The sequence below is a fragment of the Diabrotica virgifera genome, chromosome 8 (assembly GCF_917563875.1).
Source record: "Diabrotica virgifera virgifera chromosome 8, PGI_DIABVI_V3a".
NCBI lineage: Eukaryota > Metazoa > Arthropoda > Insecta > Coleoptera > Chrysomelidae > Diabrotica > Diabrotica virgifera.
This window is the reverse complement of record NC_065450.1, coordinates 218,307,579-218,320,449: the sequence shown is the minus strand read 5'-3', so window position 1 is coordinate 218,320,449 and position 12,871 is coordinate 218,307,579. Positions and strand designations below refer to the sequence as shown.

Here is a 12,871-nt window from a genome sequence, read left to right as displayed (position 1 = left end):
TTCTCTTTTTCAGAAATCCTACTCCAGTAAAAGATGAAGATCTACAAAATGTCATTTGGCCAGAAGTTAAACCTGGGTCTGTGAAGTATTTGGACATCGATTCCACATTTGAGGTTAAAGAAAATCCTCGACAATATTATCAAATTGAATCAATTCTCGATCCTGTCATAAATGAACCTCTTATCACATATTAAAAAGAATAATATATGTAATTTAATGAATACAATAAATGTAATTAATAATAAGTAATTTAACGGAAAGAAAAATAAACATAAACAAGCAAATTTTTGGTTGATTTATTAAAAAACAGTGATACCCTCAATCCAGTAAAAGTACACACAGTTTCAAAAGTTATGCATCACCCCCCGTATTCAAGATTTTTTACTTTTAAATTCGTGTCCATGCCACATAATATTATTTAATAGACCTTTTTCGTATAAAATATACCTTTTAGGTTTTTTATTTGGACGTAGTTAAGCAGAAAACGTCCAACCCACAAATTCTTAAAAATGAGATTTTAATACAGTTCACGAAACGAATCATGGCCGGTGACAAACGCTGTCGTCGGTCGTACACCCACAATTACCTTAAAATAACGATGGTTATCCTTGCACAAAATTAGATCAACGGATCGCTAAAACAGTTTTCCGTTTGTAAACAAAAAACGCGTGCACTCTCATTCACGGTTTCTCTTGCAGGGACCGTTAGTCGAATGACTCTTCCTATTGAGTTACTGCATGCTATTCACCAACGTGTAGTTTCTTGTTTGTGTGCGGTACCCCCTCTTACCTCGAGACCCCGTCATGCCCCCCATTCCCCTATCGATTGTACTATTTTGGCGACTTTAAAATAGTAGGTACTTCCGGTTGCAACTCTGGAACTGGAAGACCGAGGTAAAATTGACCTTTAATTCCATCCCTGGGTTATAAGCTTTTTGTCGAGTCATTATATGGCAGTGTCCGTGTTTAAAAGATATTTCTGCTTGAAATACATACGGCCGGCGGGCCATATGGTTTGTTTTTCGTTGTTTTAAGGTGAAGGGATGTTGGGCTTGCTAGCCCACTTAAGATTGAAACCTTTGATAAGAATGTATTGCAGTTTTAAGGAATGTGTAGATATTGTATATGTTTTTAAAGTCAGTCGAGTTTGTAACATTCATCGGATAACATTCAAATAAAAACTTTGTTTTAAGCTACACTTACTTGCGTATTTTTAATAGGGGTAATTTTCTGTAATCGAAAGTTATTTTCTATAATTTAATTTCGAACCTATGGTTCTTTGCGTAAAGTAACTCGTGGATATCCCAACGTAACACTTTTATTCGACAACTGATTTGTCGTTCTATCTGTTCTAATAACGGAGGAGTTGTGTATACGGACGGACAGACAGACATTCATACCTTATTCAATGTTTTCACATTTTAATGTTGAAAAGAAAAACACCAATGAATACAAAAAAGTGCGTTTTTATAATATATTTATTTCTATAAAAGACAATGTTGTTTTATTCTATGGCTTTTAATAAGTTATGTAGGGTGGACGTATGTAAAGATCCAACAGATTCTTAATACTGTAATAGTTTTTGGGATTTTCCTTCACTGTGAACTGCGAATCTATATCTAAATATTTTACAGCGTCAGGTTTTACTTCTGACCAAATGACGTTTTGAAGATCTTCATCCTTTTCAGGAGTGGGGTTCCTGAAATGTAGAAAGGCATGTCAATAATAAATTATACATAAAAAAAGTGTAATAAGGCAATAGTAAATTTTACATCAATTAAATTTTTACGTGATTTATGCAAAGTTAAGGCCTGATTAAAAAATTTGAAAATGTAAAAGTAATGATTAAAGGAGAAAGTACATAATCGTGTCTCATTCCTTTTATATTAAGTATTTCTTCAATACTTATCAACGGTAAAAGTTGTAAGGTTGAGTTGTTCACGGTCTTCAGCTAATCGGAATAGTTGTTATGTTCAGCACTACTCCTGTACAACCGGAAATGTTTTTGAGTCATGGCATCTGTTTCCGTCCAATTTCACTCCGGTCCTCGATTTTACCTTTCATGATAAGCTAATGGATTTTGTACCAATCTCTTCTAAGAACATGCCCTAAGTATGAAATTGTTCTTATTATATTAGTTTGTAATAACTAACGAACGACATTTGCTCTATTTAACAGAGCTTCTTTGGTCTACTCTAACGCCGTACGAGCTTCAAAGTTAATTCCACCCCACACCATTACTGAGTCGCCACCACATTGTACAGTACCTACAATGTCACACTGTACGTAGCGTTCCCCAGGTCTTCTGTATACTCTTTCGCCCGTCTGCAGAAAACAGAGAATATCTGCATTCATAATATGTAATATTCTTCAGCAATATTCACTATTCCAAACGTAAATGGGGTGTCCTGTCGTCTTAAGAACAACGTCAAATGCACTGTGTTTTTCAACTGCTGAATATGCGTGCCCCGTTTGGTGCAGATCTGCCCATACCAAACAAGTTGTTACTGCGCTAAATGAGACATGCAGGATCGTAACGGGGTGCATGAAACCAACGCTATTTTCAAATACAGCAGCGGGTTTTGTAGAAGCCTCAACACGCAGAGACGTTACAGAACACATAGAGAAAATTAAACAGATTGCGGACGAGCGGCATGACCTACAAAAAGCTCTAACACCACGAAAGCGACTAAAATTCAGAAAAAGCTTCCTTGGAACAGTGCAGAATGGACCGCCTGTGTTTTCCTCTTCCTCAGGTTCAATGTACAGTGGAACCTCGATAACTCGGAATAATCGGGACCGCGGCCGATCTGGGTTATCAAAAATCCGGATTAGCCGAAGAATATGGTAAAACTTAATAAAATACGGTATACTTACAGATAAACTCCGTTATAATTGAAATAACATGAAATATATATGCACAGTACACATCTAAATTACTAAAAACACGTAAACACAAACCTAAGCAAACGGAAGCGAACAATACAATACTGTATTCATACAGTCACAATCGGAACGATGTTATCTTATTTTAGAACAGTGAAGACTAAGACCATTGTTTAAAAAATAATTCTTTAAATAGTTTTTTAGTCTTTTTAAAACAATGCTAAGACAGTTTTATTGAAATAAATAAAGGAATACTACTACAGGTGCCTGTTGTTTCTGATAATTCAAGACAATAAACGTCGCTCTGCCATGCCGCCGTGTGCCATGAGTCATTTTTATTATCGTATAGTTCAAATTACACAAATACACATTATCTCCCAAATATTATATTACATACATTTTTATTTTGAATTGTTGAAATGTTTGTCTGATGAAAATCGGTCCGGGTTAGCCGGACTTCCGGGTTATCGGGGCCGACTTATCGTGGTTCCACTGTACTGGCCAATCTCTAGATAATAAAACATGGGAAACCATGAATAGGATAAAAACGGGGGTCGCTCCAGTAAAAGCAAACATGGTAAAATGGGGGAAAATAAATCAAGATGATGAGAACTGTGACTGTAGAGAAATACAAAATATGCAACATCTTCTTACATGCGAAAACCTTTGAAACTCTAGATTATGATGTTTCTTAGCAGTGACCGTGGGTACCAGGTGCTCTGGGTGTCGTTCTGATGGCATATTCGTTTTCAACAACCCCAAAAACCCCCCGAGAAATCTGTTTGCATCAATTTAATGCCAAACACCCTAGAAACTCCAGGAGATGACGTGTCTCAACAGTGACCCTGGGCATAAGGTGCTCCGGATTTGGGTTCTGATGACGTATCCGTGTTAAGGCACTCCAAGAACCTCAAGTGATCTGTTTGCATCAATTTAGTGCCGATATTCCTCTAACCTCCAGATGACGTGCCTTAGCAGTGATCCTTGACACCAGTTATTCAGCGGGTTGGTTCTGATGACGTAGTCATGTACAGCGACCCCAAAACCCAGGAATAACAAATTGTGTCCTTAATATGCTTATTTTTATGTTTATGCACTTTTGGTGCCAAATCACAAAATAAGAAGAAACCAACAGTTAAGATTGATGCCAAAGTAAGGGAGAAATACTACGAAGAGTTATTTAAGCCGAGAGAAAGTTCTCTCGAATATACAGAGGATACAGCCCTTGATGAGGAAATCGAAATCGAAAAGCCGTCACATGAGGACGTGTGATAAGAAATTTAAAACAAAAGAAAGCAGCAGGGCCAGATGAAATCCCAAACGAGCTAATAAAACGAGGAGGAGAAGAACTACAACGGAAAATATACGAGCTAATACCAAGGATTTGGGAAGAAGAAAAAATGCCCGAATAATGGAAAACTGGATGGATATTTCCGATTCTAAAGAAAGGGGACACTACAAAATGCAACAAATAGAGGAGTAGCACTGTTAAACAGCTGCTACAAAATATTGACAGCACTAATCAGACAAAAACTCTCAAAATACATTGAAACTAAAATAGGAGACTACCAGCACGGATTTAGAGAGGGAAGGTCGACAATAGACGCAGTTCACATAATCACACAATCAATTGAGAAATGTTACGCACATGATATCGACTTGCACATCCTTTTCATAGGTTTCAAGCAAGCCTTTGACAGCTTAACAAGACCCGACCTAATAGAAGACATGAAAAACCTAGATATACCAATGAAACTTATAAAACTTACGAAAATAACAATGGAACGATCGACTGCAGCAGTAATTACAGATAACGGTATCACCAAAAATATAGAAATAGCAAGTGGAGTACGAAAAGGTGATTCTCTATCAACGTAATTATTTAATGTCGCAATAGAAGGAACAATAAGAGCTGCAGAAATAAAAGGTGCAATTATAACATCGACGTCGCCACTTGTGGCGTATGCTGACGACATAGCATTAATTAGCAGAAATCTGAACAGTTTAAAGAAAGAATTTACGAAGTTATGCAAGGAAGCATCCAAAAGGGGTTTATAAATAAATCAAAACAAAAAAAACTAATATGCTCAAGAAAAAATCCAGTTAATGTGACAGGTTTAAATATTGGTGAATATGAGTTTGAATAGGTAGAACACATTAAATATCTTGGAGTCTCAGTTAATGGAACTAATGATAGAAGTATCGTAATCAGTGAAAGAATCCAGGCAGGAAACAGAGCCTACTGGAAATACAATAACTTCCTCAAAGATAAGAAGCTTACTCAGAATACTAAACTGAAAATTTACAAAGTAGCAATTAGATCAGTAATCACATAATATGGTGCTGAAGTAATATGTCTGACCCAGAAAGAGGAAGAAAGATTGAGGATCCTAGAGAGGAAAATAATTCGGAGGATAGCAGGCCCACTAAACTTAGGTAATAATGAATTTAGAAAACTCATGAACCACGAAGTAAGAGGACTTCTGAAAGGAGAAAACATCGTCAGATTTATCAAGACACAGAGACTAAGATGGATGGGACATATAGAAAGGACAAATCCAGAAGCCGTCATCAAGAAAATTTCCAAATGGAGAACCAGATAGTAGAGGACCTTAAGAAGATGGGAGTCAGAGAATGGGTAACCATAAGCAGAAACAGGAATGAATGGAGGAAAATTGTAGAAGATGCCAAGTCACACAACCAATTGTAAAACTAAAATGTTAATGCGGATTGATTCACCGCGAGAAACGGATCGGAAGAGCCCAAAGAGGGCGGCAATCACTCCGCTAGGAGTGTGGATGACATGATGATAATGATGATGCACTTTTGGATGCATTCTAAGCTCTTTAAAATGCAATTATGCATTTCCATGCATTTATAGTAGACTTTTTCCTGACGTCATCCTGAACACAATGCAAAAAACTGCAAGTCTGTAGGTGCTGTATTTAAAAATCGATGTATTCGTGTGGTTTTAGTGCTAAATGCCCCGGTTTATGGCTTGTTTCTTTATACTTACTGGTATTTAATAAAATTAGTCCACCACTTTAATATAGGTTTTCGAAGATTTTCATTAATTTTTTGGCCATGAGAATCTCCACCCCACAAATACGGCATGTCTGCTGCATGCGGGACTCCTAAAAAAATATCTTGATTAAACAAAATCAGAATAAATGTCATAATAGTACATGTATTATGTATTATGTAAAAACGACTGTTATTGTCTACCGATTTGACTTTGGAATATTATGTCAAAATAATTTTATTTCATCGAATTTTCGCGTTAATTTCATTAAAACAGGAACACAATAAGATACATTTGAAATAAAATAGTAAATAATATCTTAATATTAGTTTACTGCATGTATTATAATTATATTAAGGCCACATTAAAATATTTAAACGCGTGCGGAAAAGTAAAACTTTCTAAACTAAAACGCGTCCGCGAAAGCAGACATTTTGCGCTCGTAGAAAAAAATTAGTATGACTGAATAGGTATTTTGAATAACTTTCAAACGAGGTATCACTTGCCATAAGGTCCCATTTAAAATTATCGGTCACAGTGGCTATGTAACGTCATCTGTCATTATTGCGTCACCTGTTATGACTAGTTGAGAAGCCTACGTCCCTCTATTTTCTCCCTCCAAAATTCACTATCATAAGTTTTTTTTAGCAAAAATATAGCCTGTAAAAAAGTAAAAAAAAAATGGTGTACGCTTGAGGTCTCTGGACCTCGTAGAACCATAGTTATAGCCAATGAAAAATAGGTTCATATTCGCCAAATTTCAAATGGAATATTTCAACGTAAAATATCCAAAAAACGAAGCAATTTTTTGGGGAAAACCCATTATAACTTTTTTAAAGTGATTAAAATAGGCTTTATTTCTGTTTTTATAACAAGTTTCTAGCAACAAATGTAAGCAAGTTACGCTCAAAATAAAGTTGGTCCCTTTTGTTTTGGCAAAAAAAATCAGGAAGATCACTCCCTAATTAGCAACTTAAATGAAATTAATCGTTACCGCTTCACAAATTATTTTACTTATGTTGTTTTTATATGATCTGTAAGTTTCATCGGTTTAAAGTGCTTATTTTTGAAAAATTTTGGTTTCAAAGTAAAATTTTTAAAATTTTTAATTTTGAAAAAAACAGTTTTTTCAAAATAACTTAAAAATTGTTAGAGATACCAAAAATCTCAAAAAACAAAAAAATCAGCATTGCTTTTCTGAATATCTTGTATTTTTTTGTATTTATGTAAGACAAAAATTGATTAAGATTTGGTGTTTCTAAATTTGCATTCACTCGTGATCAGTGATTTGTTCAAGCCCTTTTAACTACAGCCCTTTCAAAAATAAGGACTTTGAACCGATGAAACTTACAGATCATATAAACAATACATACACGAGTAAAGAAACTTGTGAAGTGGTAAAGATAAGTGGTAAGTTCATTTGAGATACTAATTAGGAGGTGATTTTCCCGATTTTTTCACCATAAAAAAGGGATTAACTTTATTTTGAGCATAACTTGTTTACTTTTGATGCTAGAATTTTTTTTTACAAAACAAAAATGAAGTTTTTTAAACAGTTTAAATAAGTTGTAATAAGTTTTTCCCAGAAAAGTACTTTATTTTTTGGATATTTCACGTTAAAATATTCCATTTGGAATTTGACGAATATGAACCTATTTTTTCATTAGTTATAACTCTGCTTCTACTAGGTATAGAGACCAAATATATACACCATTTTTTTAAGTTATACTTCTTTAGGCGCGATTGAGTTTGAGGGTGAATTTATATTGATCTGCGCGCATGCGCACACCGACAGTTTGGTATTAGTCTTTATACGGGCTCTGATTGGGTGTTGAAATGATCTGTCAATAATTGTTCAATATGGAGGTTATCGGTAAACAAAAATGTTGTATAATATATTAGTTTTTATTGTTGTGAGGACAGAAATAAAAACAAATTTATAATTATAGTGACTTTTTAAATAGTTTTAAAAAAGCCACAGGTACGTAATTCTAAATGTTTCAGTTGTATTCCAATAAAAAATTATCTTCATACCTATTTGGAAAATGTAAAAAATATAATGTACTTACCTAGTACTTGCTATGCTATACCCTAGTAGGCAATGCTTTAATTTACATAATCTGATTACGAACAAACTTTCTACAAATTTTCATCTAATGTATCGTTTTCTTACTCTATATATTGTTGTATTTTAATTCGACAAAAATCAAACTAATACAAATTCATATAAACAAAATGTCAAAAAGTTGTTTAGTTTGTGTATAATCCCATATGACGTATACGCGAAGTTGGTGCAGTTTGAAATCACTCCGACTCTCGCACGGCGGGACACACGGGAAGCAGGTTCAAGCCCAATGCAAGTTATATCATTTTTTTATTTTTTTATAGATTTTATTATTTTTGGCAACAATTATTGTTCACAATTAGGCAACTGCATTGGTCTGCAGGCTAAACTAAGTGAGGGTAGTCAGATATGGCGAAAACTCCACCGAGCGATTGCCGGTATAAGCAATCCCACACTTACTGACCAACGGCTTCGGGCGGATGAGTTGGTAAGTGGAAGGGCACTCTTTTGTCCTGGCGCTAAGAAATTGGCACCAAAGGCGAATGAATCAAGTAAATGATCAACGGCATAAGGATACAGAAGGCAAGGAGAAACCACTGTATTAAAGATCCAATTGGATATCTCTAGTACAATCATCATGGCTGTACAACGTACAATAAATTCTGGTACTGATCATGGACATCGGAAAACAAGATCCGGCAGGAGAGGTAATTCTCATAACAGGGCCTCTCAGGTCGTAACCCGGCGAAATCCCTGTTTTAAAGATGCAATAAATATTGGTACGTGGAACGTCAGAAGTATGTATGAACCTGGAAAAATGAACAATATTATACAAGAGATGCAAAGGTTAAATATCGATATTTTAGGTATCAGCGATACAAGGTGGTCGAGTTCAGGCAGCTTCGCGACAAACAACGAAATGATATATTTTTCAGGAAATAATGACCCACACCACAGATATGGAGTAGCAATTGTTGTATCAAAAAAAATTATGCAGTCTGTTATTAACTTTACACCAGTGTCTGATAGAGTAATATTCCTTCAACTTCATACAAAAACTGTAAATCTTAATATAATACAGGTCTATGCTCCTACTGCAGAAAAATCAGATGAAGAGGTTGAGGAATTCTATGAACAAATTAACCATGTTCTAAAATCTATAAAGCCAAGAGACGTCACAATTATCCTTGGTGATTTTAATTCCAAAATTGGGGAAGGAAAAAGCGGCAAATATGTAGGAAATTATGGTCTCGGGTTAAGGAACGAGAGAGGAGACCGAATGTTACAGTTCTGCCAAGAAAACGATATGATTATTTCAAACACATTTTTTAAACTCCCCAAAAGAAGGCTTTATACGTGGACATCACCTCAACATAACGCACAGAAAATAGTTAGAAATCAAATAGACTTTGTGTTGATAAATGAAAGATACAAAAACGGCATAAAATCGGTTAAGGCGTACCCAGGCGCAGATGTTTCCTCGGACCACAATCCCTTGATAGCGCGTGTAAGCATTAAACTTAAGAAACCTTCACAAAGGGTAAAACCAGATTACATAGATACCAGCCGCTTACAGAACTCAAAAATCAAAGAAGAATTAAAGCAACAGATAAACGGTAACCTAAGAATGTTGTCTACAAAGGAACCAAACACGCACGTAGAAAACAAGTGGCAAGACTTAAAAGAAGCCCTAATAAAACCCGCTCAGAATATCCTTAGCAGAGGAAATACGACAAAAAGACAAGAATGGATGACAGAGAAAATTTTAAGTCTCATGGAGGAACGAAGACAGTTTAAGGGAAAATGCAAACAAAAATACAACGAGATACACAAGCAAATTAGAGATGAAATAAGGTCAGCGAAAGAAAACTTTTACAAAAGAAAATGTGAAGAAATTGAAGAACTGCAATTAAAACATGACACGTTTAACCTACATAAAAAGGTAAAAGAATTGGCAGGTATACAAAAAAGGAAGCATCCCAATGTGCTATACAACGCAAATGGACAAATAATAACTGACGTACAAGAAAAGCTTACAACCTGGAAGAATTATATAGAAGAACTCTTTGCCGATGAAAGAGAGGATCATGATATTGGTAACATACAAGGTGAGGAAGGACCAAAAATCTCTAAAGAAGAAATACTATATGCTATAAAAACAATGAAAAATGGCAAATCACCGGGTCCAGATGGACTTCCATCGGAACTTCTTAAGCTTGTGGAAGATGAAACAGTAAATGTTTTGGTTGACCTCTTTAACTGCATTTATAAAACAGGAGAAATACCTAAGGAATGGCTTCTGTCAACTTTTGTAACTATTCCAAAGAAAACAAACGCAAAACTGTGCACCGACCATCGCACAATAAGCTTAATGGGACACACACTAAAAGTATTTCTTAAAGTGATACATACAAGAATTCACAAAAAACTAGACGCTGACATCAGTGATACTCAGTTCGGGTTTCGAAACGGGCTTGGAACAAGGGAAGCACTATTTGCACTTAATATCATGTGCCAAAGATGCCTGGATGTTAACCAGGATATATATATGTGCTTTATTGACTACAACAAGGCGTTCGATAAAGTTCGCCACGAACACCTGATGAGACTGTTGGTAGAGAAAAACTTGGATAAAAGGGACGTCAGAATTATCTTCAATATTTACTATAACCAGAAGGCGAATATTAGAGTAGAACGGGAAACAACCGAGGAACTCGAGATCAAAAAAGGCGTAAGGCAGGGATGCATACTTTCACCAACCTTGTTTAACTTATATTCAGAAGATATTATAAACAGAGCCCTTGCTGACCAAGATATAGGGGTTAAAATAAATGGCACTTTAATAAACAATTTGAGATACGCTGATGACACAGTATTAATAGCAGACACCCCGGAAGATCTCCAAACACTGATAAACAGAATAGTAGAGTGCAGCGAAAAGTTCGGTTTATCACTTAACATCAAAAAAACAAAAATAATGATGGTGTCGAAATCTCCACAAAATTTTTCTGACATAACCGTACATGATCAAAGAATTGAGCGTGTTAGAAAATATAATTACCTGGGAACTGTTATTAATGAAAACAACGACAACTCTGAAGAAATCAAGTTCAGAATAGAAAAAGCTAGAGCTACTTTTACCAAAATGAAAACAGTTTTATGCGGAAGAGAGCTAAGTTTAAATCTTAAAATTCGCCTCATGAGATGTTACGTGCTGTCAGTTCTTTTCTATGGAATGGAAGCTTGGACACTGAAAAAGATCGATACAAGGAAAATAGAAGCATTCGAGATGTGGATGTACCGCAGGATACTGAGAATATCGTGGACAGAGAGAGTGACAAACATGGAAGTGTTGCGAAGGATGCAGAAAGAAAAAGAACTTGCGCTTACTATTAAAAAGCGCAAACTGCAATACTTGGGACATATAATGAGGGGACAAAAGTACCAGCTACTACAATTAATTATTCAGGGAAAAATAATAGGTAAAAGATCCATTGGCAGAAGAAAACATTCATGGTTGAAGAATTTAAGAGATTGGTACAAGTGCAGCAGCTGCCAATTATTTAGATCTACGGTATCAAAAATACGCATAGCCTTGATGATAGCCAAACTTCGGAACGAGGACGGCACCTGAAGAAAAAGAAGAATTGTTCACAAATCATTTGTGGCATTTGTCAATGTGTTTGTGTGTGTTTTATTCTTTTATTTTTTAATTTTTGGTATTGTTTTAATAAAAAATTTTGGAAAGTAGTAGAGAAACTGTAAAGTATATTGATTTCGTTGAAATCATATAATAGAAGTATAACTTCTTACGTGCGTACAAAGTACACACACTCTTTTTTGCAAATAATGGTTTGTTCGACAAAATACCTACTTTTTGAGTTATTTGCTAAATACCGTCTAAAAGCGTGGTTACTTTCTTGAAAAATGAACATATTCACAAGCAAATAACTCGAAAAGTATTGACTTAATAAAAAACTCTATAGAACAAAAGTTACTTAAAATTAGTCAATTTATCCATTTCCGGACTTACTTTGTACGTATAGTTTTTCACCCCCAAGAAACTCACCCTCAGGACAAAAGCACACCTCGGCACAATATCACTTTTTTTCTTTGACTTGTTAGCTATGTGTATGCAAAATTTCATGTCAATCCAAGCGGTTCTTTAAAATTTAGAGGTTTTGCAGTATTTTACCGTTAAAGAACGTACTAGAATAAAAATTAGTTTTTTTATTTTTCAAACTTACCTTGAGCAGTACTATTCTCTGGCAACCATGTTAGCTCATACAGATACACAGGTACGTACCTAGATGCGCTTTCAGCTTGACGTAATGCTGATCGTACAAAAACTTCGTCACTTGTAAACTAAAATGAAATGATTGATGGATTCGACCGTTACTTGATGGAAGTTCATTTTATCTCACAATAAAACACTGAAAAACGTTTGTTTTCTATACTTCCACAAAATTTATTACAACTATGTTATTACTACACCTGTTTCGGCAAAGTGCCTTTCTCCAGTGATATATTTTACAATGTGTTTGTCTTTTTAAGTCTTTAACTGAAGAGGTTGAGGAGTGGGGAGCTGTTTGTCTCGAGTTGGTCATTCAGAATTATATCTGTATTTTTCAATTTATTAATTTCCATTGATTCTAAAAGTGATAGCTTAAGGCCTTTATTTTGAATATGTAGAATTTGAAACTCTTCATTAAAAGAATGATTATGATCTAGAAGGTGAAGTGCGTATGTAGAAGTGTCTGTTTTTCTATTGTTGAAAGCCCTTTTGTGTTCTGCTATCCGTTTGTCAAAAGTTCTGCCAGTTTGACCGATGTAAGTTTTCGGACAGTCACCACAAGTTAGTTTGTACACACCACTCTGCAGTTGCTTTCTTTTTCGGCT

At 35.2% G+C, this 12,871-nt stretch overlaps 2 protein-coding genes across 3 annotated transcripts in view; one reads left to right on the top strand and one right to left on the bottom strand.

Annotated features, from left to right (window-relative positions):
* The window catches only part of LOC114336508 (para-nitrobenzyl esterase), a 60,158-nt gene extending 59,874 nt beyond the window's left edge, over nucleotides 1-284 (top strand). For both annotated transcript variants that reach the window (XM_028286886.2, XM_028286892.2), the window contains one exon: nucleotides 14-284. In XM_028286886.2, coding sequence (XP_028142687.2) covers nucleotides 14-194 — 181 coding nt within the window. In that variant the 3' untranslated portion in view covers nucleotides 195-284. The remainder of the gene's footprint in view (nucleotides 1-13) is intronic.
* Nucleotides 285-1,449: 1,165 nt separating this feature from the next.
* Nucleotides 1,450-12,871, bottom strand: part of LOC114336523 (juvenile hormone esterase) — a 41,927-nt gene continuing 30,505 nt past the window's right edge. Inside the window, exons 9-11 of the mRNA XM_050658000.1 lie at nucleotides 12,220-12,337; nucleotides 5,902-6,019; nucleotides 1,450-1,698 (exon numbers count right to left, since the gene is read on the bottom strand). Of these exons, the coding sequence (XP_050513957.1) occupies nucleotides 1,518-1,698; nucleotides 5,902-6,019; nucleotides 12,220-12,337 (417 nt within the window). The 3' untranslated portion in view covers nucleotides 1,450-1,517. The remainder of the gene's footprint in view (nucleotides 1,699-5,901; nucleotides 6,020-12,219; nucleotides 12,338-12,871) is intronic.